The sequence below is a fragment of the Opisthorchis viverrini genome (genome assembly GCF_000715545.1).
Source record: "Opisthorchis viverrini unplaced genomic scaffold opera_v5_19, whole genome shotgun sequence".
In the NCBI taxonomy this organism is placed as follows: domain Eukaryota; kingdom Metazoa; phylum Platyhelminthes; class Trematoda; order Opisthorchiida; family Opisthorchiidae; genus Opisthorchis; species Opisthorchis viverrini.
In genome coordinates this window covers 1,941,236-1,968,451 of record NW_008751675.1, presented here as the reverse complement: position 1 = coordinate 1,968,451, position 27,216 = coordinate 1,941,236, and the positions used below count along the sequence as shown (strand labels likewise).

Here is a 27,216-nt window from a genome sequence, read left to right as displayed (position 1 = left end):
ATTGAGCGTGTCCAGCGGGCCGCCACGAGAATGGTTGCCGGCCTCAAATCCGTGGACTACGAAACGCGTCTCGCGATGCTTGATCTCTTTCCCTTGGAGTACCGTTGCCTCCGAGGGGACCTAATTCTTAACTACGCCCTGTTTGAACAAAGCTTGGCAAACAGATTTTGTACCGTTAACCCAGCGAACACCCAGCGGGGACATAGTAAGAAAATTTTCAAGCTCAGGGCACACACATTCATTAGACAGAATTTTTTTCATTTCGGGTAGTAGCTGCGTGGAATGACCTTCCTCCGACGGTTGTACACGCTCCCTCTCGAACCCAATTTAAAACACTATTAGACATTTATTTATGCGAATCCTCGCGCTGGCAAGCATACTTCCCTGCGCTGAGAAAACAAAGAGCATGGCTGCACCCTTTCTTCACTTGTGCTTTTTAGGTCAACGACAGCCACTGACCGACAAGAACAAAACCGACCCGGGAAACTGGGGCAAAAGCCTCGATCCTGTGTATCAATCCGTGAATCCGTGGATTATATCATACACGCGGGGCGCCGGTTGAATATTAGCCTCAAATGCCTTCTCTGCCAGCCTTGTGTTTGGTAGAGGCTAGTGACGGTCAGCAGGTGACTTTGGGAAGAAATGCAATATCTCTCAACATTAAAGAACAAAAACGACAAATTAGTATATATTGACCCAAACAGATATTATCATGACGACGCCAGTGACGGCCTCGCATGGAGGCTTTCGCCATTATTTGGTAACTGTCACCCCCTGCCACACTAAGTTCTTGGCACCGTTTGATACAAACTGCGTTTCCATCCTCTCCAAATTTGTCTGTTTTTCTCGTTATTGTTCATGAGAGAAGCTGTATCGGCTAGAATGAATCGACATCGGCAAATGTTGTGCGGGCTGACAGACTGCACTGAGCTGAGTCGGGGAGAAAAAGTGTTGGAGAGGTTTTTTCCGCTGTCCGTGCGTCAAAATTTTGGAAATGCGCTCTTTTTCTTTCCTTAAACGATTTGCATGCTCACTGCGCAAGCAGTGGGTGCATATTTTTACCTGCAGACCGACAAACAAAAGTGGAATAGGAGTTTGGGAGCCTCAGCTAATGACTGAGCTAATGATTGGCGGACAAAAGCGGACAGAAAAGGAGCAAGTCCCATCCGGATTATTGGGCAATCTACAACATAATTTGAAAATAAGCCGCTGAATTTGTACTTATGGTGAAAGCAGCTCATCAGTTTTACACACAACGGACAACTGGGGGATAAACACGTTAACGGATGAATGATATGCTGGCGGGATTGTGACTTGTTTTGAGGTGTGCTATAAGGAGGACAACAGGAAATGCAATCACTACTTGCTTTCTTAAGCCATTCAGGGCCGAGCGACCAGATGCAGAGACAGCCTGCTCAAATGATGCAGTAGGCATTCGGTGTACTAAAGGATAGACCCATTGTAGTAGTACAAATAAGTGGGCCGTTTTCAAGGCCCGGAGGAAAATCTCGGGTTGTGTTTCCACATTTTTAGTGAAATTTGATTTGAAATCGTCACATTCTGAAAAGAAAAACAAAAATATGGATTTGATAGGTACTCTGATTTGTGTTGTTCCAATGAAGACCGCGAAGAAAATGGACAGCCTAAAATGGCTGGGCCTAAGTGAGAGCGGCGTAGTTTTTTGGAACTGCCGCGGCCAGACAAAGGGCACTGACTTGTTGGTGAATTTCTCCGTGAGGTTGCACTGGGAAGGCATGAGCTTAACAAGGCGAGAGCCAAATTAAAACCTACCTTAACGCTGTGTGAACGACAAACGTTGGCGACTGATTTCACAGTCCACCTTAAGTCCCTTGGAAAAGTCTTAAAATCATTCTTTATTTTGAGGCACGGAGATCAGCATAGCGCCTAAGAATGCGGGAATCTGTCGGTAGCATACGGAGAGAGACTGTATCATCCATTACGTTGAAAATGAAATTACTCACGCTTATTCGGTCCTCATTTGTAACCCCCGCCCCTGTTTTGTGTTTAATGTGTATATATGAACTGACGTTTGCTTGTCCTCATCACCTGACCTATTTGGGCTTGAGTTTATCCGGCCATTTATAGCCGACTTTGCGCGTGTAACGCCGCTGCTATTCTCACAATGAGATTGACTTCTCGAAATCTACGGCATTTTCAGACTTGCCACTCCATAGTGTAGCATGTCTATGTATAATGTATATACTCCTGTATTATTGAAAATCCTTTACTATGCCGATTTGTTTAAGTGAACGAAATCTCCAGGTCAATAAACACCGCCGACTGTGAATACGTTACCTGATGATAAAAAATCGCAAGTTGTGGAAAAGGTTGACCCACAATGAACGTAACTTCCAGGTATTTTTCCACCTGAACAAATTTCCTCAACATTCTATAATCTAAATGGCCTTTGAAAATGCAACATATGCGTAGGTGCATTCGAGCAAACAAATTTTGGTCGATGATTCTTTGTTTCCAGTAAAAATTCCGTAGTGCACCCTAATTATTTGCTAAACATCGTGCACGTTGGTTGGCAAATTACGGAGTTTTTCACTATAGGTTACGAATTATGCTAGAAAGACCTTGAGGTTCATCGATCTTAACCGACGCACACCACTAACATGCGGCCAGGGGTACACGATGCCCAACTAATCCATCCATCGGTAACAGGGAAATGGCTCAAAATAAACGTCTTGAAATTTTGAGATATATTAGTCGTTTTGAAGTTTACATGCGTCCTTCTTTGAGGCGCATTTTCTTCTTCGTGAGGAGCGTTCATTTGGCCGTTGAAGTCCTGAAATGAGATATAATTTCGGTTATCGAGATATCACCACAAGGCGGGCGGCCGACAAACAGGTAGAGATGCTTACCCCAAAATTCACTGCAGCGACTATGCTGTCGTAGATGCCCGTTCACACATTGCCGTCTTCAGCGGCTCTTTCGCATGCCTGTTTACTGTACCTCTCAAGAAATACCAGACTTACATGAAATGCATGGGGCCTCATTACCAGACAAACTTTTCGGAGCCGATGGGTCACATGAAATCATTTTCGTCTCTTTCATCTAGCTGGCGCTCTACAGAGTCAGTCGTAGTTGTCAGACATTGGCTCACGGCTGTCGAGTAGTTCCTCTGTGGACCCGAAAACACGGACGCACACAAACTCAGGGAACAAATTGTGCTGGGACTCCATGCTTCGGTCCAGGTCAACATCATATGACGTCCTCTTTGCGGACCGGGTAGCAAGCACACCTCTGTGTTTTCTGGATGGGCCCGGAGCTAAGAACCAAAAGTGATTTATTTTCATGTGGGCTCACCTTCGGGACAAGCCTGAAGAGCACCACCACACAGTGGTCAAGGTTCACCGTCACAACAGTTAGCGTGATATGACACGCGATCCGTTGTACACCAGCGGTCACTGGTAGTAGTAGGCCGGTCAGAGAGCACACAGAACCCCAAGTCAGCGTTTCCAGACCGCCATCTGGGTTGATGTGCAGTATCCTCCGCCACTAACGGCATCTCGTCGGTTGCAGACTTTGAGGCTTGACGCAGCAGGATTTGTCCCTCAACAATCAACCGCTTAAATATGGCGGTGGCCCTCCTGGGTTCCAGCCTTTGAAGCTTATCCATCACCCGATTGAGTTGTTTACGGAGACCGCCGAAAGCTGTCGGGGGTGGTTTGGGAACAAGTGTAGGAGGTACACCCTTTTCCGGTAGGTTGCAAGCTGACAGCCATCGTTGGTGGATTGGAAAGAAAGCTAAGAAAAGTCAATGATGAATAGTTCTTACTGCTCGGAACGGACTGATCTCGAACTACAGAGAACAGGTGTACGCAGGGGAGCCACATCGCCTGATAGAAAGGGCATGTGCATTCTCCAGCACAGGTGTCGACAGTCTGGGAGCATCTGGGTGTTTGCACCACAAACTATAAGTTAGTTTACGTAGCTCGACCTCACCTTGTTTGTTCCGACACTTTCATACGGCATCCGCGGCGGTCGCGGACCCAAGTGCCTCAAAACGAGAGAGCATGCATATGTCGTCATTCGACAGACTACGTTTAGAACGTAGGCGTCACCCTCCAGGATTTGCCGCCTGTCGCAGTGGTACGACGTATGCATCTCAAACTCCCGCATGAGCCACTCGGCGTGCCGGGACACCTTTTGAATGGCATGCTCCAACGTGTCGGAGTGGTGCACCTGATCTTTAAGGCGCCCGTTCGCATTCTCCAGTCGGTTGTTGGTCACATTACCGAAATGAACCATTCCGGACTGTGCGTGTATGGCCCATTTTCGGGTGATGTACAACCAGCGAGCCGTAAGATAGGAGAGAAAACGGGGGTCGGTTCGACGCAGAAGCTGTAGATCTTGTCGGAATCTGTGTGCTTGTAATATGATGAACATAAAACCTACTGTACAGCATTGTCCAGGCGAGCCATGCGGTGAAATATGTGCCGGCTGTTCGCAGAATGTGTCTGTGACCATAAATACATGGATATTAAATGATACATACGTGCTTCCTGATGGCTTTGCGGACGTGAAAGTAGCAAAGCATAATGTCACAGCCGAACACTACTCTTGCCGCACGCATTTGCGCCGCCAACTTGTCCATTACGAAGGTCCTGACCGGATACGCTTCGCCCATCATTTCTTTGAACAAGCCGAACAGTTTACGCATGGGAGCAAACTGCTCGCTCTCTACGAACGCATACATAACCGGACGCCCGGTTCCCATGCCGTCCGTTATCAAGAATGTGTATAGTTTATATCTAAATACCGAATATTAGATGCTTTAAAAAAACTTACCCAAGGCGGTTTGTTGCATGTGTCCCGTCCACATTCACTACGTCGGGAAAGCGTCGGAATAACGCTATCTGCTGCCATCGGGAGAAACATATGTGGCTATAGTGACCTTCCTCTCCCTGACACACAAGAACGCGTCCGGTCTCCCGAAGTTTTGCCAGGACCGAAGGCATATCATCTGCTACATTAAAACCCAACCATTAGGCACCTACTCAACATAGCCGGTCGACACTTCCGGCGGTAGTTGTGTATATCCTTAGTTGTAAGAATCTTTCCGAATTCATCCGCCACAAACTGCCGCACCTCAGATGACGGCGTTCCATATCTCAGCAGGGCCTGGCATGTGCCAAACTCGTCTTCGGTTAGGCGTCGATTAACTGGAAACCGATCGTACAGAAACTTTGACAGTTTGTGGTTGTGTTCCAGAAAGAAGAGGCCACCCACCAGTTGATTCCTTTGCCTCCGTAGACAAAATATGCACTGGACAGCTGTTGCTTCGCGTACTTTTTTATTAGAAAATACGCTCGGCTTACTAACTTCTTCGGATTCCACGGATTTCCGTTGGTCTTGGAGGGCGCCTGCTGTATTTGTAATACACCCATTCGTAACGCAAAATAGTGTTGTTATCCTTCACGTATTCATTTAAGGTCTTCTCAAATGCCGTGAAGGATAAAAACGATACATCCACAAATTTATCAAAGAAAGCCACTTCCGAAGCGATAGCAGACGAAGTTCAAAGCCGAATGTGCGCCAATAATTTTCAGAAGAGATCGATTAAAACAAATCGCAAAAAAGTGACGGCAGATGAGGGGGGTTTTCAGTCTACGCATATATGCAAATAAGTGCAACATTTTGAAGTTGAAGTTTTTATTTTATCCGCAGGGGTTTTGCAGAAAAATGAATTGTGCGTGGCCGCTGGCACGTGTAACCGCCGCACGTGGGAGCTTGTTTCCTCCCTTGGCTTGTGCTCTTGTAGTCCAAGTGGGCCGTTTGTTTTGGACGCGTATCTACTCACTATGTTCTGAGAATCTCCTCCCATCCCCTCACCTTCCCAAGCTTTGAACTTCGGAAGCGCCCGTTTTGGACGACCTGGTTAGCTGATTACTACTCCACCTCGCCTATGATCTCCAACTCCGGGATCGCCAAGCGGACCAAGACTACCTACAATCCCATATCGGTTTCGTTCCAGCCAGTTTCCTCGACCAGGCTGAAATGAATACCGCTGCTCAGTGAACTGCACACCCCAGCCGAATCATCTCAAATATGACGTCCATACCGGGGCTGTCCAAAATCTCGAAGATGTCAGGCCATACTCAGTTTGATAGCACACCCGCAACTGTTCCATTCCTCCTCCCAACCGTGCCCTCTTGCCTACTCGTTTCATTGACCCTAACTGCCACCATGACATTCATTCCCACTGTTGGACTACTCGTTCGAATTAAACCACCTCTGTGTCTCCATCCAACCAAACCCCCGCACCTGACTTCCCTACAAAAGTGCAACCAGTGAGTCTGATTTTTCTCAGATTGCACCATATTTTCGAGACCAAACTTGCCATGTTCTCCCAATTCGAATCATCGCATCTCCACCTCCACTTTATCTCGTTGTGACTCCTGCCATTTACCCAACTGCCCAAGGTCGCTCGCGGCCAGCAGTGGTTTTCCAGTTTTGGTTCATGTCAGCCGACTGAGTCTTTGAATTAGTCGGACCTCATGCTCATTGTTCCCTACAAGTTACGAAAGAAACCTGTTATCATTATTTCATCGAATACTCCTCATTGTTCATAACGTTGTCTCCATTTCGCGGAATCCCCACTTGCCGCAAATCCCCCAGTCACATGCCCCATTCTGACTGTAAGCGCATGATCATGCCCGATGGTATGCCAACCACAAGTTGGGAATATACATTATTATTATTATTACTGTCGAGGTTTGGATAATTTGTGAGTTGGTCATACACCGGTAGTATCGTATGGAAACCCAGCTCCGACCTTGTTCTGCCTACCCGGCTGGTATTGCATTGCGTCACTCAAAGATACCGTTCGCCCGTTAAAGTACTTAACATCTTACGTCTAGTTCTAAGTAAAGATGTCAACTTTGGAACAATTTGGAAGAAAACGATTTGGACGCGGAAACGATTGAAGCCGGCGGGGGGGAAATATCAATGCAGTTTGCTTCGCGCCCCGGTTCTTATAAGTCACTTTGGGCATCTAGTCGTAAATGTAGTGTAGCTAAGAATGCCTTAAGGATTGCTCAACTCCAGGTGTATCGGGTTAAACGAGAGGTCGAGCTCCAGCGGGCTCTCTTAGAGGCACATAGCAAAACTGAGTCAGCCAAAATTGAGCTAGAGGCCGAGGAGGAATCACTAGATGAAATCTGAAAACCAGTGGCCTCAACTGAACGATTAAGGGGGTACGTGAAACAATGTCAGATAGATGAAGGACCCCTAGGATATGCTGATGATATCAGAGGGCCAAAACCGGCAATTTCCGCCACTCCAGTGTCAGCCACTATGGACCTACCAAAAGTGGAACTATCATATTTGATGGTAATCCGTGTCATAACTGGAGGTCACTCGCCGATTTGAGTTATACATTGAGAGCAAGGTGCAGGACGCCGGTCAGAGGCTCCTTTATCTTATCCACTACTGTCAAGGCGAAGCGAAGGCGGCCATTGAAGAATGTGTGATGCTCCCGCCGGAATTGGTATACTCCAGCGCTCGGGAGATTCTAAGCAGTCTCTTTGGTCAGCCTCATATTATCGCTTGCTGTCTACTAGAAAGCCTGTTTCGGTTTGCACGAAAGACTAATGGAGCAGCCAAGTCCTTGTCGGACTTGTGTATAACAATGCGCCGTTGTGAAATTGCGCTGACGCAAATGTGTTTCGTCTCACACTTGCGCTCACTAGCGGTTGTAGAGAGAAATGTGCATTCTCTTCCCTCGCCATTTCAGCACAAATGGGCTGAGGTGGCAGAAAAGATACCTGTAAGTTGCCGGGACCCAACGTTCACAGACTTGACGGAGTTTGTGAACACGCGCTCCCGAGTTGCAAGGAGTTGGTTTGGGCAACTGGCTCGAGAAGGGGACGTAAGACGCCCTCCTGTAACGCACACTTCCACCACCCAAGCCTCTAGACGGGATGGTTTTACCAGTTTCCAAAACAACATCAGGCCATACGCAGACGGTCGTCCAAGTGCTGGCGCATTATGTTCACGGCCTCACCCAATTTTTACTCGCCAGTGCTTTCTATCTATGAAAGTTCCTGACAAATGGAAATGCATACGGGAGCATAATGCATACTTTGCCTGTTTAGGAGACTCCCACATGGCCAAGAATTGCGGGCCAGTATTTCGATGCGACCATACGGGTTGTAGGGGACGATATCACAGGTTGTTACATACACCACAACCCGGAAAAAAAGCTTCGACGTCCTCAGAGACGGAGGTTTGTGTGCCTTAACTCGAGGTAGTCGGCTTCCGGCACGCCTAGGAGTTATTCCTGTTAGGCCTGACAGTCCTGCAGGAAAGGTGTCAATGTATACATTTTTAGACGCTGGGTCCGGCATCACGCTAGTGAAGCAGGGCCTTTTGATGAAAAATGGTGTCAGGCTGCTACCCACGTTTGTGGCCACTGATACACCGGGTGGTACCATGGGATGCACATCGGAAGTTAATGACATCAGGCTTTTATCAGTAGATGAAATCCAGTTGATGGATATTGACAAAGTATTCGTCGCTGACAGCTTACCTATGTGAGCCGTCCCATCCATCAAAGAAGCGGCTCGCAAGTGGCCTCACCTCAAGGAAGTTGCCTTCGACGAACTGACTGAAAACGATGTAGGAATCCTTATTGTTTGTAACGTATCTGAAGCGCACTGGGTCTTCGACCAGCGCCTGGGGGTCAAAGAACAGCCGTTTGCTGTGAAAACGTCTTGGTCTGATGAAAAACGGGACGAAGCAGGTCGTCAGTCATTGTATAACCGGGTGCAGTCAGGGCATCCAGGAACATTTGCAGCGGCTGTACAAATCGGAATTCACAGACACTTCAACATAGAACACTTGTCTCTCTTTGGAGGACCAAACAGCACTATTGATAGCAAAGACTTGTGCGGAGTGAGTAAGTGGGCACTATCAGCTACCGCGCTCATGGAAGGATAACACACTTGCCCTACCCGATAACTTCCAGTTGGCCAGAAAACGTCTAGATAATCTGAAACCTAGATTGTGAAAGGATCTTATTTTACACGGACATTACAATAAGGTGCTTGGGGCGTACATGAAGAAAGGATGCATTGAACGGGTGGCAGTTGCTTCCACATTGTCATTAAGTTCAAAGCAGTGGTATCTCCCACACCAGCCGTTAATTAGCCCAAAAAAGCCAGAAAATATTCGGGTTGTATTTGACTGCGCCGCCAAATGTCATGGTGTGTCCCCGAACGATCACCTGTATCCGGGCACTGATTTAACCACAAGACTTGTAAATGTTATGCTGGGCTTTCGTTTAGAGCAAATTGCTGTAGCAGCCGACATTGAAGAAATGTTCCTACAAGTCAAGTTTGATCCCTCTGATAGAGGTGCTCTGAAAAGCCTTGTAGCGCAGGCTAACCGATTGGAGGGAAATGATGTCATGTGCCCACTAATGTCTCGGTTCTCCTGTTGGATGTAGCTACAGAAGGTCCTGGCTTGGTTACTGCGTTACAGGCTATGTCTATTGAGTAAGGCGGGCAGAGCAAGAAAAGAGGCTTTACTTCCCGGTGTTATCGGAGAATCCGAACTCCGCGGAGCACGAAATTGTTTGGTAAAGATGGTGCAATCCAGTCACTTCGAGCGAGAGCTGCATCAGGTTAACGCTTCTTTACTGGATGCGAAGCGTTCCAGCTTACGAAAATTGTCACCCGTCATGATCGGTGATATTTTGTCCGTGTGAGGCGGACTTAGTTACTCGAACTGCAGTCAGTCAGTAAATCATCCAGCTCTTTGGAGCCGACATTTTGTTGCAGCCTTGATTGTACGCCACCTTCATGAAGTAGGACACTGTGGAGTGGGGCAGGTCTTGACATCCATTCGACAGCGACATAGGATTATAATAAGACCGGCGCCGCCAAACGAGTGATTGGTGTGTGCTCTTTATGCAGGTGCCAGTCCGCACAGCTTGGTACACAACTGATGGCTTCATTACCAGCAGACAGAGTAGGCGTGGGTTGGTGCTCCTTCGAGTGCATGGGAGCGGACTACTTTGGACCTTTTGAGACCAAAAGCGGCCGTTCGCAGGAAAAACGCTGTGGCTCTATCTTTAGCTGTCTTAAGACTAGGGCAGTCCATTTGGAAATGGTAGGCAACCTGTCGACCGATTCATACCGAAAATGTTCTATACGCTCCGTTGGGAGACGTGGCAAGCCCACTGGTATCTACAGTGATGATTGTAGGAACTTCGTTGGTGCGGTAACGGGATTTGGGGATGATGTAAAGCGATGGAGTCAGAGTAAATTATCAGACCGGTTTTTGACTATGGATATACAGTGGCGCTTCAATCCACCAGGAGTTAGCCACCGTGGTAGTGTGTTGGATCGTATAATCAGGTCAATGCGACGTATCATTTTATGCCTACACAGGGAACAGTGTTTGACCAATGAACAACTGAACACGCTCCTTATACAGGTAGAACGGATTGTAAGTAACCAACCTATAGTCCCGCTTTCACCAGCCAGCAACAATTTTGAACCGTTTGCTCCAAACAGTTTTTTGCTCATGCAGCGCTGACCTGCGTTACTCGGTCGCGACGGTTTAGCCCTGCGACATCATGCCGGTTGCGAACAGGTTATTTATCTCGATGACGTGTTCTGTTGTCGTTGGATAAACGAATATCTGACAACGTTGCAAGTCATACTAAGTGGCTCAGAGCGACTCAAGAATTAAAACGAGGAGACTTGGTTCTGGTCTCTGGTGAGCACCTGCCTCGTAAGAAACGGCCTCTAGGGGTAGTGGATAGTTGTGAGGCGAGCCCAGATGGCCTAGTATGAACCCTACATGTTAGAACGGCGGACGGCATTCTTAAAAGAGATGTAAGAAAGGTGTGTTTACTGGAGGGACGCGACTAGGCTTGTACTCCATCGAAGTCTGCACCTGTGGTAGAGGTGGACTCGGACCATTCCCGTCGGTGGCTAATGAAGTACCTTAGAATGGAGTTGAGCATAGGTAGAACCGGGGCGTCCGCTGAACCAACGTGGAGAATTTGGCGGTGGTGTATCACCTGTTACGTTGACAATGAAATTCCCCACGCTTATTCTGTCCTCGTTTGTAACCCCCGCCCCCGTTTTGTGTTCAGTGTGTATATATGAACTGACGTTTGTTTGTCCACTTGACCTGTTTGGCCTTGAGTTTATCCGGCCATTTGTAGCCGACTTTGCACGTGTGAAGGCCGCACGTGGGAGCCTGTTTGCCCCCTTGGCTTGTACTTTTGTAGCCCAAGTGAGTCGTTTGTTTTGGACGCGTATCTACTATCGCGTTTTGTGTAATTTGTGAATTTGTCTTACACTGATAGAACCGTATAGATACTCAGCTCCGACTTTGTTTTGCCTACCCTGAGTTTCTGGTATTACGCGTCACCCGAAGATATCGTTCCCCCGTTACAGAGGCTTTACGGTCGCTTAACATACAGGAGAATAGCAAGCTTTTTATTGGTTGAGACATTGATGAACTCTTTCAAGTGCCAGGAGCCGGTGAAAAGACGAAAAATTGCTACTGAGTCCCTGAGAGGAACAAAAAGCTCTCTAGATTTACTCGATAGTTGGGTCATGGTTTTAGGTTACCCTGAGACAGGAGATGTTTCTGTCAATGCCTGTTGGTATCGGAGAATTGGAAAGACATTTCGCCTCCGATTACAATATCTGAAGTTTTTAGGTTGAGGACTTATAAGCTACTAATAAGCCGCAGATGTTTCACGGGGATCAACGGGGGAAAGTATGGATAGGTAAATAGTCAGCATTCTCCTTTGGCGAACGTCCTTTAGAGTCAAGACGACTTTCGACCAATCGTAGCACAATAAGATCAAGGGGTCTACCTTAAGCTGCGAGTTAATGTAGGGAAAGCTGGTGCTAATGCGGGGTTAGTGAGCAAGGAGTTAACGCTTATTCACCCCAGGAGCTGTTGAAACTGGCTGTTGGTTGTCTGAGAAAACGAAACGCTAAAGGAATTGTAGGTTTACAGATGCAACAGCTCGTGCCATGGTTAGAAAAGAGCGCCAGAACATTTAAAGCTTTTCACCCAAAGAAAGGACCATGGGCTTGCGATCACTGGGCCGTTTGTTCTCAATTCAGTTTTGGACTCGGGATACAAAGAGAAAGAATAATTCGAAAAAGAGACTCAGTAGGCACTGATAAGGGCACCTACCAGTTTGCCAAAAAAAATTGGAGTCTTTCTTGGTGGGGTTTTTAAACCTTGTAAAGTGATCGGGGTGAGACCACTAATATGAATGTTCATTCCCAATTAATGGATGGCATACCGTCAGGCATCATCATACGGTTTAAGTCAGAATACAGCACGACTGGCGAATATGCGAATGCTAAGGGTTACACGAAGAAGAGTGGAAATGTTTTTAACGGCGGGCAATATCCGATGCAGACTTGACCACGCCTAAACCGGCATGAGAAAGGCGGCACGATTACCAGTAGTTCATTTTGCTTATATATTAAGGGGATGTATCAAGCTGAGACAAGATCAGATAGTTAAGGTTTGACGATGGCGGGCAAAAACAGAAAACGGGGGCGAAAAAGAGGCAGGTCGCTTGGTGCATGATGAAAAACTTCAAAATGCGAAAAACAATGAACCAGCACAGCGAATATGGATCATCACAATCTGGCCAGTCAGCGTGAATTAAAGTTCAAAAGCACCGATGAGGCCGTTCCGGTCTTGGACTATTGGGCTTATCTCCAGGGTCATAAAAAGCGAACGTGGAAGTGATGCGGCAGATGAAACAGTAATCCGGACAAGTGGTAGCTGAAATCCCATAGTCCAGGTGTAGGCCGAAATTGTAGGGACTCACCAGTGATATTTGGTGTAAAAGTTCCTTGGGGGGATGAGTTTGGTGCTAACGCACAAGATTGAACGCGACCCGTACGGGAAATGACTGATCTTGTGAGGACCACAGAATGAAAGTCAGCGAGATATTTATATCCAAACAGAAGATTTGGAATGTAGGGGTCCCACTGGCGGGTGGGTCTAGCTGAAAAGTTTGCTCGCCATCGTAGCTAGTGTCACGAGTTGCCCAGGGCATCACCAAAATTAGGAAGTGAGTAGTTGCGCGTATGCTTTCAAACTGGGCATGGCAGCGCTATGCCAACATCGCACTAATATACTTCGGTTTCTGGACAACCCAATGACTAATCTGGGTTGAGATAGCGGGATTTTTGTGGGTTGGTCCAGGGAATCCGCTGATGAAAAACAAATCCATTGTAAGGTCACAGGTTTTTTAAAGTGTATATAAGGATCCATTCGCGCGTAAAGCACAGATTGTGTGGAGTGAACAACAACCAAACAGGGCGTCCGAATCAGGTGTAGCCGAAGGTGGACGCATGCACTACTTCACACTGCAGATAACCGTTTTTGTGAAAGGCTGCCCGAATTCAGTCAGTGCGGATACACCTACTACGTTAAGGGGATTGTTACCTTCAGGAACGTTTCCCCAAAAAATAATTATAGCGTATTGAGTCGAAGGTGCTTATTTAGTTTGGCTGGCAGACAAGATTCGGATATAGCTACCAACCCCAATTACCTACACCTGCACATTTCTTGTCTCAAAACAAAATTTCAACTAACATCCTTTAGATTCATACTATTCTGTCCTCTTGATTGGCTCCAATGTGATGGTGGGGGGGTAGATGCGAGTTTATTCTTTTTAAAATTTCACTGTGGATGTTGCTTGATACTTTCTTCTTCGACCGCTGAAACTTGGTTTCAGTTCATCTAGTCAAGGGGAATAAATGTGAAGATTGGCTGCCACGTGTGGTTGGGAACGGGATTACATTGTTCCTAAGCTGTCTACTTCACCATATTCATTCCCATTCGTGAATGTGTGAAGCAGACCATCCGGCGGTGTTGATAGTGACGGCCATAAAGTTCAGGCAGTGACTCAAATGAACGATTCTTTAAAGGCTTACTATAAACTTGTTATAACTTACACAACGCCACGATCCTGGGAGACAGTGCTAACCTGCATATATATTTCAAACACTTTGGACTTCATCGTTTGTTACGCTGACAATTACTGATTTTAATACCTTGCTTTTGTCTCTGTCCAAGCCCAGGCTTTTTCTTAATAAATGTGACTGGTTTTGGAGGTCTCCTCTCTTGGCACTCACCAGCATCTATCCTCTTAGGGCTAACTTTGGTGTCCATTTAGCACTCCCTCTAGTGGTCAATCCTGGACACCCGTTCCGCACGAAAAAAATCCCTAACAACCTTTAAACTCACCTGACCTTATTCGGACCTTGTCCCGTGCGGAAACTGGCGTCATCCCCATCTGGACTGGACGTTTCCAGGATTGTGCCTCCTCAGAGATTTATGGGAACTTTGGATCAATGAATTATAAAAAATCCCTAACAACCTTTAAACTCACCTGACCTTATTCGGACCTTGTCCCGTGCGGAAACTGGCGTCATCCCCATCTGGACTGGACGTTTCCAGGATTGTGCCTCCTCAGAGATTTATGGGAACTTTGAATCACATGAATTATCACACACACACGGACACACGGAACTTGGATTCTTTGATCCGCCCAGAAGTCACACAGGAATTACAGAGACTGAACATAACGTTGGAATGCCGTGTTGCAATTTCCAGAAGATATCCTCCTTCAAGCAGCATTCGGCGGTTTTTTAGAGAACCCACCCTGCTTTAGAAGTCCAGGAACCCCTTAACTCTCACTCACTTGCTCGTAGATTAGATGGAGACTTCCTCTGTTCAACGAGATCAACAGTCGTGAATGAAATCTGAAGGTCAAATTACGGATCCGCCGAAAGGGCTGAGAGATGTGCTCACCCCTGGTCCGCAAGCAGAAGCGTGACGTACCTCCGCAAGTTCACGGGCTTTCATCTTTTTGATCCTGTATGTACTTAATAAACCCACTAGATCTCTGACCATTTCTGGGAGCAAACAAACCTATTGAAATCGAGCTAAAATTATAGAAATGCGCAATTTTTGAATTCGCCGAAACATGTTGGGTCGATATCGGAGGACAAAGCTAATACTCTGATTGGTTCGCTTGTGGGACGCGTCCCGAGAACAACCATTCGAAAAATTTCACGGAGCCGAGGGAAGTTAGGATCGGATAAGCTCTATTAACAATGTTTGACTGATAATTCTGTGATACAATCACTGAAATGATGTGAATTCGAGTGTGTAGAACTTGTATTTACGTAAATGTTAGGTCTAGGTAACTGGTGAATACAGTAATTGTATGATAGAGGATATTACATAATGGGTCTATCATCGCGACAATTTTCCCTCTTAAACGCTAGCACTGCAAAGGTTTTTCCTTCATTGGCAATATCGACGATCATCCTTTCCTTCTTTCCTCAATAATTCAGTGGCTCATTAAACCATAGCACTTTGATTGTTTGTACGTGACTCTTCAGTTCATAACTGGTGTTTAAACTGCACTGAATAGCACTCCCATGCAGCATAGATACAGGAAGTATGTTTATGGTAGCTGTTTTTTGAATTTTTATTACGAGGACGGGAGCGTCAACCCTGAGCCAACCCTGATGACCTGCAGGCCAATCGTGTGCGAGATTTAGTAGTGGCCCTCTGCTGACACCATGTTGTTGCACGCATTCACTCTTGCATGATGGAGTCGTTGACACCTCCGTTGAGTGACACGGAGCTTCGGGATGAGCTGAAAAGGCTTGGATTCAACCCTGGTCCAATTACTGAATCCACTAGATCAGTTTATTTGAAAAAAATGCTCAAACTGCAATCCGGATCCAAGTCGAAACCAGTCCGTGAAACGGCAAGCTCAAGAGAGAGAAGTACTCGACTTACGAGAAACTCGCCAGCTAAGGTAGACACAAAAAGCTCTTCAAATCACCAGCGGATTGACCCGGAGGTCCGTCTTTTCCCGCTGTCTGTCCGACCCGTCGATACACCAGGTAACCACAGTTATTTAACTGTCACATGTACACGGTAAAATCCAATATGGTTGTTCGCTATAGACAGCGCCGATAGAAGGTAATCGGATAAACTGGCCTTATCTTCACGTTAGCATGTTCTAGCGGTTAACTGTGTGCATCTTGGAGCTGGTGCACCAGATGCGACGGTCTGCATTCGGTTGCACAGTCGTTCAACTGTAACACCCCTCTGGTGCCCAACTACCATGCCACCCGAAGGAATCACCAACCTATGATAGTATCAGGTTACCCAAGACTAGACAGCCAAAAATGCAGAGTTTCCCGTCGAACCACAAACCGTCCGGTCAGTAAATTCGTGTTCTGAAACATCACGAGTTCGGTTGCACACTCCATTCGTTTCTGCAACCACATAAAGAACTAGAAAAAAAATACCCAGTTTACATGTGCTCAAAGTCTGCCCGACGTTAGAGTCCTCATTTCAAGCAGCAGCGTGTGAAAGTCGTTTGTCTTTAGACGAAACATCATCGACAGCACAACGTCAATGTTCAAAACTGAAGCTTCCTGCCATGCAACCGTTGCTTATTTGAAGGCCTAATTCTGAGGAAAAGAATGAAACTGAGTGAAAATTGACCTGATGCTTACTTACCACAATCATTGTAAGGGACCTGCATTTCCAGATACCCTCACCGAGAATCTGGGTAGAAACTGACAACAAGAACGCTATTGACATTGATTACCAGGCATATCATGCAGCGTCTCCAACCAGGCGCAGTGGAGATCACACGGCCCTGGTCCTGGAAGGTGACTCGCACCGATAGCACACAAACATTTCGTTTTCTCCTCCATTCCTCTGTCAGATCAAGGGCCGGCCACATCTGCTTCGGCCATTCCTAATTTGGCACAGAAAACGGCACTCTCTTCGGCAAACGACGGTTCGGCATACGCAATACATGATACATACCAACGCAGATTCTGATGTTAGACACATTCTTTTATGAAATTCCCCGTCACGTAAGATGCCTACGTGCTTAGGCAACTTCTCAATGAGCACATCTTGCACCCTGTTGTAATAAGGGGTCTCGGGTTACTGATCAGGAGGTTCCTACGTAATCTGTCCATTCTGTCACTTTTGTCTGGGCTTAGGAAACTTGAGTGAACGCCTAAGTTCGTTCATATAAATAAGTGGAGTGAGGATTTTTAGGGGATTGACTGGGCTGGGTAGCCACTAGCACAGATTCAACAGCTGCAATAATGGAAAACCATTCGTCCTAACGATGGTGTTTCAGTGAAAGCATTATCCAAGTCCGACGGTGAACGTTAACCTACAACCCGAACCATGGGCCTCGTAGTTTTGATCAGGGTTCTCACAAGCAGCATTTTGAACACCTGGGCTTTGAAAATCTCACTATTTCATCAGTGGTGAAGTTGAGCAAGAATGGAGAGAGTGCACATGCTTGCCGGACACCGCTTCTTGTTGGAAGCTTTTGGAGACTCACCACGCGCCCAGAATTATGTGAATAAAGGGACCGGATTATGGGCACAGACCTCTGTGGCATACCCTGTTGAGCAAACGTGATCGACAGAATCGAACGCACCCTTGAAGTCAAGGATTTGCAAGATTGTGGATCATCTGTACATGTGGCGTTGCCATAACGTCTGATGGAGTGTGAAGATGTGGTCGACACAACCTCTACCCGGTTGAAATCCCGTTTGATGCTCACCGACCGAGACTTCTCCGTCACGAGGAGACTGTACCCCACCGTGGTGTGACGGTTCGTGCACCTCAGTGACCCGTTGAGCTCTACTGGAGAGGTGTCCCTCCGACACAGTGTCGGAGGTTGGCCAATGGTTAGAGGTTTACAAACAGTCTCCTGACCCTCCAGGTTGGGGGTTGGAACATGTGGTAACTTGTTCCTTAGGAATGCTAGTGCATTTGTGTTTTCCACCAAACACCGTTGCCTTGCGGTTAGGCTTTTGAGCCAAAGGATTTAGTTGAGGACCCTAATCGTCCTCCTGTCTAGGTGTGGGTGCCCTGACAGTACCCCAGCTTGCGTACAACTGTGAGGTGCGGCACTGAACCATGAGTGTTAGACACTGGTGTTATGAGGTCGATGATAATGATGTGATGATGTTGGTAAGGGTTTCGCCTGCTGCCAGTGGATGAAAGAATCAGTGACGCCAGAAGCCTTGTTACCGCGGCAGTCAACCCGATATTTCTCGAGTTACTAAATTCACTGTGAGTACACTTTTTGAAAACGAGCACCATCATCGACTCACCCCAGTTAACTGGGAGCAACTATGCTAGGCAGGCACTGACTGAGGAACGGAGCAAGTGAGGGGGTCGTCAGGACTAGAAGCACGAGAATGGTTGCCTAGACCTATACACTCGGACACCTGTTGAAGACCAGCAATCCGGATTGGAGGTAGTAGGTGGCCATTTGTACTATTCTAAGTATTGTACCCGGTGCTCCAAAATTCTTTGCTGGATGTTAGACAGCCACTCTAGTTGCTGATAGTTTCGCCGACAAAAGGTCTTAGAGGAATAGTCGATTAAATCAAGTGGACGTCTCGAGCATTTTTCGAATTTTCCATCTCTTCGACCGAACTATTCGGGCGCGCAGTATACATGGGCTTTGTGCGATGCGCCTGGTTAAGTCGTAGTTGCATTAGAAGGATCTGTCGCCGGAACTCCGGCAAGGCCACGGTCTTATCAGATATCTAATGTTTGGATGAGGTTGGCTGTGATGTACTGCGCTGTGGATGTCGGTTCTCAATGGCCGTTGGTATTCAGAATGAGATCATCTGACAGTCGTTTAAGCAGCCGGTTCTAATGGTCTTGTTTGTTTCAGGGTCCAGTAGCTTATAAATGGCTGAACGAGGGTTGGTTCGTTGTCCAGTGATTTCCGTTCCGGAAATTGGCTGTGCAAATTAACTGTCTGCGTTCGGTATACATCTGAGGTAGAAGATTTCGGTTTTCCTTGCTTCTCGTATCCAACCCATGACGACCACCCAAATGGACCTCAGCAACACCTAGTCTACCTGCCTGGGCGTCTGGAAGCGTGATTGTGGTAAGCTAGCACTAAGTCCCTTCCCTGTCCACCTTTACTCTTTTCTTTACAATAAAGCTTTCAAATAAATCGTGGTTGTACGGCAGTGAAGCATCGGTATTGAACACTGATGTCATGCTTTCGATGATGATGATGTTTGGTGACACTGGTAGTTAGGCATTTATTGCTGACTCTTTAATCGCTATGCACTGCAGATGTTTCCCAGTGGTATCATATTAATGGTAACGTTTGTTTGTTTCTAAATATTATTAGGTACTACGCCGGAAATCATGGTGTTGGGTGGAGTGTGCGGCTTTTAAGATCGTTCCTATCTGACTTCTCGTTTTTTCGGGATACACGGCATCGCCGATTCCATAAATACAAAATTGTTGGTCTCCTGGTGGAAGCATCCTACACCTGTCACAACGACTAGTATGACATCACTTTCACAGCATTTCGTAATGCAGTTTCTTGCTGCTCTTTGTTGGATCAATCCCTGTTGACCTTCCTGCCACCCTGCGAGAACCATAGGAAAGTGAATTCGGACCAATTTAGGGTCACCGCGTTACGAAAGCTTGACAACAGAGTAACAGTATTAGGTCGTTACTCCAAACAATAGATGAATTTTAATAACAAAGCCTTGGGACTTACATAGCTCACGAGAACGCAATCAGGTTCTTGCACCTTGTACTGCTCATTGTAAGCTTCCTTATTTTAACTTTGATGGGTGTGACATGGAGGCGTGCGAACTGAAGAGGTCGGATTGTTTTGGGAATTGACGAGAAGAGCCTTTATGAGGATGCGCTCGAGAACATTACGACAATGATTTTCATGCCGGCTGACCTGTATCCGCTTCAAGGGTGCCCGCCTCCTCCTTAAGTCTTGGTTTTATAACGCTTTTTCCGGAATCCACTTCCACAGCTAATGCAATTTGAACGCAACTCCAGAAGTAAGAGGACGGTTTAACGTCAGTGAACTTAGGCCTTTCGAAGATATAACCTTAAAGAGCACGCTATCCGTCGAGAGAACCGTTTAAAGTAGCATTTGACGTTATATCTTGTCTCCAAAGGAAAGGTAGTACCCCGATAATTATATAGTACAAGAGTTCCCAGAAGGACGTTTTCCAACTTTCAGGTTTTCTCTCTTCTGTTATTTTTGCAATAGTTTATGTAATTTGTGTACTGAAAGGCTTCAAAGATAGGAGTATGAATTACCACAGTGTCCACTACGAGAGTAATCGAATGACATCCAGTACGTTTGAGCATCGGTTGCGTGTGTTGAACAGTGAATTTGTGTCACATCAGGTTGTATCATCTACTTTGGATAACAGCACAACAACTAATTTATATGGAACTGCTGTTCTTGAGTATCGAGCACCACTTTGACAGTACAGATTGAACCATATAGACACAGAGGTTCATTTATCTCAGGCGATTCTACTCTCATGGTACGCAGCTAATGGACTGTGGGAGAAGTAAGGTGCGAAAATAGTTTCACTGTGCTACGTTCCCACTGTTAAACCTGCACTATAACTTCGCGCCTCCCTGAGTTGATAATGCGAATTACTGACCGATTTCGCAAAGCATGGAGTTTTGTGAATAAACTAATTTCGGACTGAACCGTCGCTGGTAATTGATTACTTGTCTTATGTATTAGGATCTTAATACCGATTCATCTCCAGTTGTCTATTGGAACCCTCAGGTGTGATTAATCGTGGTTCCCAGCACAGAACATTCTGGGTGTTACTGATTTTCTCCTTGTATTGTCTAATTTCTAGGTATATCGAGACCTGGAAATACCCCTAATGGTGTGAGTACCAGCCGATCTGACGTTACTACTACCGTGCTACCAACCAATGGACCCACCGTGAACTCTACTCCTCGTTCCAGTACATCCTCCCGTCTCTCTTTGGGAAGACTACCTGCACCTACGTTCTCTTCTTTGGCTACACCTAGCAGTTCCGCACGTCCGGACACTTTTCGAACGCCCCGTGTTCCTGGTGACACCCATTATTTATCCCGTGATGTCACTCCTCAGCGCGCAGCTGGCCATACTCCCACGCGCAAAACATACATTTACTATAAGGGTGGACAGAGTTCTGAATCGGAAACGGATGAGGAATCCGGAGAGCGCCCCAGTCCGTTTGCATCCACGATGTCCAGAGTTACAGGTTGGCTTCGGGGAGGTGAAAAACAAAAAGGGTCTTCCACCCCCCTTACTTTCGGTCGTTTTGTCAAGCCTCGTCTCAGTTGGGATCCGCGGGATGACGGTCACATACAGATATCTGATACTGACCACTCAGATGCTGAAATACTTCAGCGCGAACCACTAACCAGACGATACCGAAATTCCATGGGCGGGTGAGTCATTTTGTTTTTGTCGACTTAGGAATGCTGCTCCGTTGTATAGTGGTGAGTGTCTCCGCCTGTCACGTGGAAGGCCTGGGTTTGATTCCCGGCCGGGGAGCCCTGTTTGGGGGCGAAATGGGTTAGTGTTTAGGAGGCGAATTTACTGACCAAAAGGTCCCTGTTTCGAACCCGACGCGTGCATCTCGTTTTCCCCTGTCTAGGCTTGGACAACCTGGCAGTATCCCAGTCCTCGTGTTTCCTTCTGGTGACATGGCAGTTAGGCACCGAAGGGGTGCTAACTTGCGGGCGACTGTCTTGGGCGTTTGGTACATCAGCTGGGGTCCGCCAAGTGTCCAGACCTCTTCTCAATTTTGTAACTGATGATGGAATAAGCACTCAAAGGTATCAGATATGGGGCAGCAAAGCTCCATCCAAATGGCATGCCAGTGGGTAATATTGTTCTTCCTAGCTGTTCTACTCACATGCAGACTTGGTCGAATTCGAATGCAACCAAATTGCCCAGCTCAGCAAACAAGCCAACGACCAGGTCGAATTCATCGCCAATGAGGTATGCGTTTGCAGGAGGCGGTTTGCTTCTGCATATTTGCACCGGTATGATGATAGATGACAAGTTTGCCTATCTGAGAATTGTTATTTTCCAGTTTTACGGCTTTTGCTCAACTCAGTTGTGAAAGCATCAAGTCTGTGGCTAGTCTCGGACCATCAATAACGAACGGGTCAATCCTGAAAGTCGTCCTTCACTGCGGTGCAAGGTAGTTTATTCCTGGCATGGATTCATACAAACCTTAACTACCGCTGTCTATGTCAGTTGGCTTCTATCCGGTTTGTCAATCACGTTAGAATTGAGACAGTGCATATACGTGATGTACTTGTCAACGATCCAACTTCGTACCAAAAAGCTAATTAAGCAAGAGTGAAATCTTTACTGTCTAGATCCTTTTTGGTTGATCAGGTGGCGATTGATCTATTCGACAAGTTGTGCAATTAGCCTGCGAAGGTTTTGTCACCAATCAAGTGGAACAAAGTGTTAACTCGCAAAATGTGGTAGTCACGCACGACTTCCATCTTAGCGGTCACGTAGGTGCTTTTTTTGGTTTTTGACTGTCATTCGAGTTACTGACGTATACCGGTCCAGCCTAGTCCAGGTATTCTGACCATAATGATTCACTGCGAGTGGACTCCACCCGATACTACTTGTGGGTTTGACTCAGTCGAGCGGCGGAAACAAATCAAGTGAGCTCTATAGGAAATGAATCCCATGGGATGGTCTTTTCGAAATGAGGAAGTGTCTGGAAGTACGAATAATCACGTCATCTCATTGTTGATTGCTTTCACATTAGACAATTATTTGACAAATTCAGTGAAGTCAGATCGATCATTCGAAGGACAAGTTGCTAGAGACAAGGAAGGTTTTTTCCTAGTACTCGCCGTTTTTGTTGTAGGTTACCGTCTGAAAAGGCACAGGCAACTGCGATAATCAGATATATTGAACTAAGATTGACGGTGGACGTTGTTTGAGGTGGGTAATTTTCAGCTTTTACGATCTGTATAACAGAGTTACAGTGTCCGTTGTGTGGCGGACAACTAATCGTCCAGCTGTAACTCGGATGAAGCACGATAGCTGAGATACCGTATGATTACCCAAGCTTAGAGAGCAGTGGTCAAGGTGCCGGGGTTGGATTCGTGACACTAATCAGGGAATTATGTGGAACTTTTACGGCTCCTGCATCAGTGTGTCGAAGAAAACGAAAAACGAAGGGTTTCCAGCAATCTTGTGAGTAGTTTCCTTTACGAAAACGAACACCTATGTTGAACTCTGGCTCATCAGCCCGCCAACAGGTGGACAAAATGTTTTTCATTCACTTTTCAACTGACTGGTTGACAATGACAGCCTGAAGTGGCCACATGATTATGACCGATTTAGGGTATTTGAGGCTTTTGTGGTTACCGTTTTCGTTTTGTATTTTATCTTGGGTAATCTCCCCGTCAGTTGCAGGTGGTCCCGCGTCGTGCACGCCTTTACCCAGTTGTCAGTGCATTATGGGGTGTATATAATTTACTAGCGTGACATGTCTCAGTCGTTAGAGCGCGAACCGGAAGGTCCGTTGCTCGAGCCCGACCTCTACGTCTAGACTGCTCCTGTCTGCAATCTGGAAGTGATTCCTTTGGGTGGCGTGGCAGCTAGGCACCGAAGGGGTGCCACAGCTGAACCATTATTAGTATTATTACATATGATTTATGTGTTTCACTTCCCCACCTCAGACCACGGGACAAGGGAACAGTGACTTCGACGAGTCTCTTATTCACTCCGCCCCGCTCGACCGAAAAAGGCTCAAGCCCAACACTTCGATCCGGGTTTTCAATCATGTCCGACGACCAGGATGCCGATATCGGGAACAGGCGGTTTGGTCCAACCAAAGAACCTTACCAACGGCAGTTTCCTCAGCTGGATTCCACCAGCCGCATGGGTCGCCTAATATCCTGCTTGGCCACGCACGTGCCCAATCTCATTCTTGTCTGCGGTGTGGTGGCGATTTGTGTTCTGGCCTTGAGTTACATCATTTTGCGTGATCACCACGGCGAGGTTGGGAAACTGGCAGGTAAGCAGATTGCTTAGTTTTACACCTCAATTCTGTGTACAGTTTTCTCCGGAAGCTTTTGATAATCCCCTTACAGCATCTTATCAGGGCAACTACGGCGGCCACCTGAATGGAGAGTCATAACCTTTAAGAGCCAACCAACTAGAATTGATCTCTTCCTACTGGTGATCACTCTATGTATGTGTGTATAATGTGTGTGTGTGTTCAAATGGCGTGTAGTATTTCTTAGCTTTGGGGAAGTTGAATTCAAAAACAGAGTGAAGAGTATGCGATACATTATCGCTGACCAATGAAACCACACTTCTTAAGCTCTCTGACCGCGTCCATCGTGATGTGCCTCAAGGCCGAACAGTGCCAGCTCTCCCTTCGAATCTGTCCAGTGCTTCGCTATGTAGGCCTGTTTCGTTTACACTTTTTCTATGAAGTGGACTGCGAATTCCGGTGATTATCCACAATCCACTTTGTTGCAAGTTTGTAAATTGTTATTTTGTCGGGAAGGTTTGAAAGATCCATTCGCTAACTGTTCTTTCTCCATTCCATCTACTTATCCGGGGGGCTTACTAATATTTTTACCAGTTTTTGTCCTATGGCTCTTCTCGACTCACGAATGCATCTCTGGATACTGTAGCCCTAATGACCATGGCTGTTTCTAGTTTCCAAACACTTACTCTCTCCAAATGCGTTTCATTATCTGTGAATCATGTGGACTCTCACTCAAGAAAGCACCGAGATCTCGCGATACTCAGTTTGAGAGTATCTGTCTTTATTTTGCATTACGATCTCATAGACTCTTCACCGTGAACGTTGATGAAGACTGCCACCGTTGATCAGAGGAGTCCCCGGTGTTGGAGCTATGTGGAGATATGGTCAGCGTGCTTCCCACCTGTTCTAAATCTTGTTTGACCCTCTAGGACGCGTCTCCCGCGCTTAAGATAGCAGTATTGTTGAATACAGCGACCTTGTTATGATAAGTTTTAACCATATACCTCTGTTTTCGGAACAGCCGCTTTTTTTTTAGCAAGGACGCAATGATTGGTTGGGCTCAGTTTCCTGAAACAGGTCCATGTTCCATGTCTGGTTAAATGAAGGTGCAAGCCTACACCATCTTTAATCGGCGCTGGTGGAAGATGATCTGTCCAGGTAGCTTGGTAGCGCTTCCCTATAGAAAGAAGCCGCTCTTCGTAAACGGAGGAAGAAGCCGAACTCAGATCACAACTCGACTGAGTTGTATATACGAATATCGCTAATCGTGTGGCATTCCATTGAGAGATCTATAAGAATTTAGCTCATCGTTTCTCACCGAATCGAAGCTACAGTTGTTTAGCGTCTGATGAGAGTGGTTAGTATTTTCACCATTTGGGTCTTTATGGGAGTGGGCAGGCGAACAACACAATGTCCACTCAAAGAGGGGGCCTCAGCTCGGGAACCGAAAGCTGTACTCGCGTGGTACAAACACGTGCGGCACTTGAAGCCCGTAATCTGGTGGTGTCCACATAGTGAGGACGTCTAAGTTCGGTTACCCTATTTGCATCTTGCACTCAAGTTTCAGTACCGTAGGAAACTTCTGTCGATAAAGTACCAAGAATAAATTTAGAAGCACCCTTTTTGACCAACTTGCTCAATTGTTCGAACAATAAAGGCTTTATTAGATTACTACTGGACACGAAGTGGCAAATATGAGCAGTGGCGTGCAGTCGGTCACTTTCGTAGGTGTCTGAATGGCTTGCTCACATCAAGAATTTACGAAAGAATGGCTAGAAAGAATCGGCAGGGGCGTTGGCAGCCGCGGGATATTTCGCCTATTCACCCTACCGTGTGAGGGAATGAGGCGACCCGACTGATATCACCACTCGATGGCCGATTTGCAATCACGTTACTCTCGCTCGTGTATTTCGTGTTGTTTACGGGCTGAGATACTGACGGGGTATCCAAATCCAAGGTCTTGAAACAAAGCCTATAATTCATAAAACTGGCTGGTAGACAGCGGTGTTGGGCCCTTCGCTACCACAGTAATCCGAATTCAAGGAGATAGGTTAACAGTTGTTCGAAGCCCCAACCTGGTAAGTCGCAATACTGCCTGCCAGACCCCTATTCTCTGACTCGTCTGATAGAGGAGACCATGGGTACTTCGTATTCCTCCATATTATGGCTCAGTGGGGTGTCGATGTACTTCGACTGTCCTTTTATGACTTGGTGTAGTCTCATGGAGGTTACTTTTGTGTTATCCTGTTTATGACATGTTTTAATTGCTTACTGGAACCATAACTATTTTCTTCAACCTTATGCGTTACCCAGACCTTCAGAAAATCGTTTGTGGAAGCCCCGCGAAACTGGGAAAAGAAAATTCTCTTGAGACCATGGTAAGCTATCATCCTTTTAGCGGTAATATAATATTCTTTCAGGGCTGTTTACATCAAGGAGATTTGGATGAAGCGCTCCCTGTCCTTGGCATCGCGTACGACATATTGAGTCGTTATGCAGGTGGGCTGTGTGATTTTGGTTTATTGTCTCCTACTTATCTCATTCTTGATAGAGCCATTCTGCCAAGAGTAGAATACTCTCTACACTTGAGACAACGTTTCCCACAATTATCTTTTGGAACCATCAGGCATATGGTTGAGCACAAAACAATGGCGTATGCTCCCTACAGAGCAGCTACTTAACTGTAGTCATGTGTGTCATTTGACTTGCGCCACAGACGGATCACATCGTCGTCTGGGAAGGTACCGCTAGCTGTAGGGTATCTATGTTTTTCGCCACTCTAAGCTCCAGGGTTGGGTTGTTGGTTACCAGATAGGCGGAAAAACGCACCGATGGAGGAGACCTTTCGGCTTTCTGTTGACTGTATATTTTTCAAGTCCCGGTTTGTTTGTTTTTTCACATTAGACGTAGCGTTAGAATTTACTGCTATCTCTTATCGTGCACCAAACAGACTTGATCAAGTTGCCCCATTAGAAGGACTTTTCGGGTATCTGTTTTTTGACGTGCTGAAGCTTGAATTTCCTGTGGGAATTCTGGTGAAATTTTTTTTGGATAGAATGTTTCCATCTACGTTTACTAGAGCAAAGACGTTTGAAAGAAATGGTGTAGCATCAGCAGACCTGAACTCACTACCCTTGATTAGTGTGAAGTGACGCGTCTCGTATTTTCCCTCGACATTTGGTTTGTTCTTGATTTTCGAGGACGTGAAGAGCGCAGCCGCTTTTCTTACATGGACACTCCCAGTGGTGATATATTATGGGTTGAGGAGCATTTCTTCAACTGA

At 46.5% G+C, this 27,216-nt stretch overlaps 2 protein-coding genes across 2 annotated transcripts in view; one reads left to right on the top strand and one right to left on the bottom strand.

Annotated features, from left to right (window-relative positions):
• T265_12860 (hypothetical protein) overlaps positions 1 to 5,262 on the bottom strand; it is a gene marked incomplete at both ends in the record, with an annotated part of 24,098 nt that extends 18,836 nt beyond the window's left edge. Inside the window, 7 exons of the mRNA XM_009165895.1 lie at positions 3,131 to 3,295; positions 3,806 to 3,941; positions 3,973 to 4,390; positions 4,426 to 4,487; positions 4,526 to 4,781; positions 4,819 to 4,993; positions 5,028 to 5,262. Of these exons, the coding sequence (XP_009164159.1) occupies positions 3,131 to 3,295; positions 3,806 to 3,941; positions 3,973 to 4,390; positions 4,426 to 4,487; positions 4,526 to 4,781; positions 4,819 to 4,993; positions 5,028 to 5,262 (1,447 nt within the window). The remainder of the gene's footprint in view (positions 1 to 3,130; positions 3,296 to 3,805; positions 3,942 to 3,972; positions 4,391 to 4,425; positions 4,488 to 4,525; positions 4,782 to 4,818; positions 4,994 to 5,027) is intronic.
• Positions 5,263 to 15,617: 10,355 nt separating this feature from the next.
• T265_01766 (hypothetical protein) overlaps positions 15,618 to 27,216 on the top strand; it is a gene marked incomplete at both ends in the record, with an annotated part of 32,237 nt that continues 20,638 nt past the window's right edge. The window contains 5 exons of the mRNA XM_009165856.1: positions 15,618 to 15,956; positions 20,760 to 21,342; positions 23,614 to 23,951; positions 26,247 to 26,311; positions 26,354 to 26,432. Of these exons, the coding sequence (XP_009164120.1) occupies positions 15,653 to 15,956; positions 20,760 to 21,342; positions 23,614 to 23,951; positions 26,247 to 26,311; positions 26,354 to 26,432 (1,369 nt within the window). The remainder of the gene's footprint in view (positions 15,957 to 20,759; positions 21,343 to 23,613; positions 23,952 to 26,246; positions 26,312 to 26,353; positions 26,433 to 27,216) is intronic.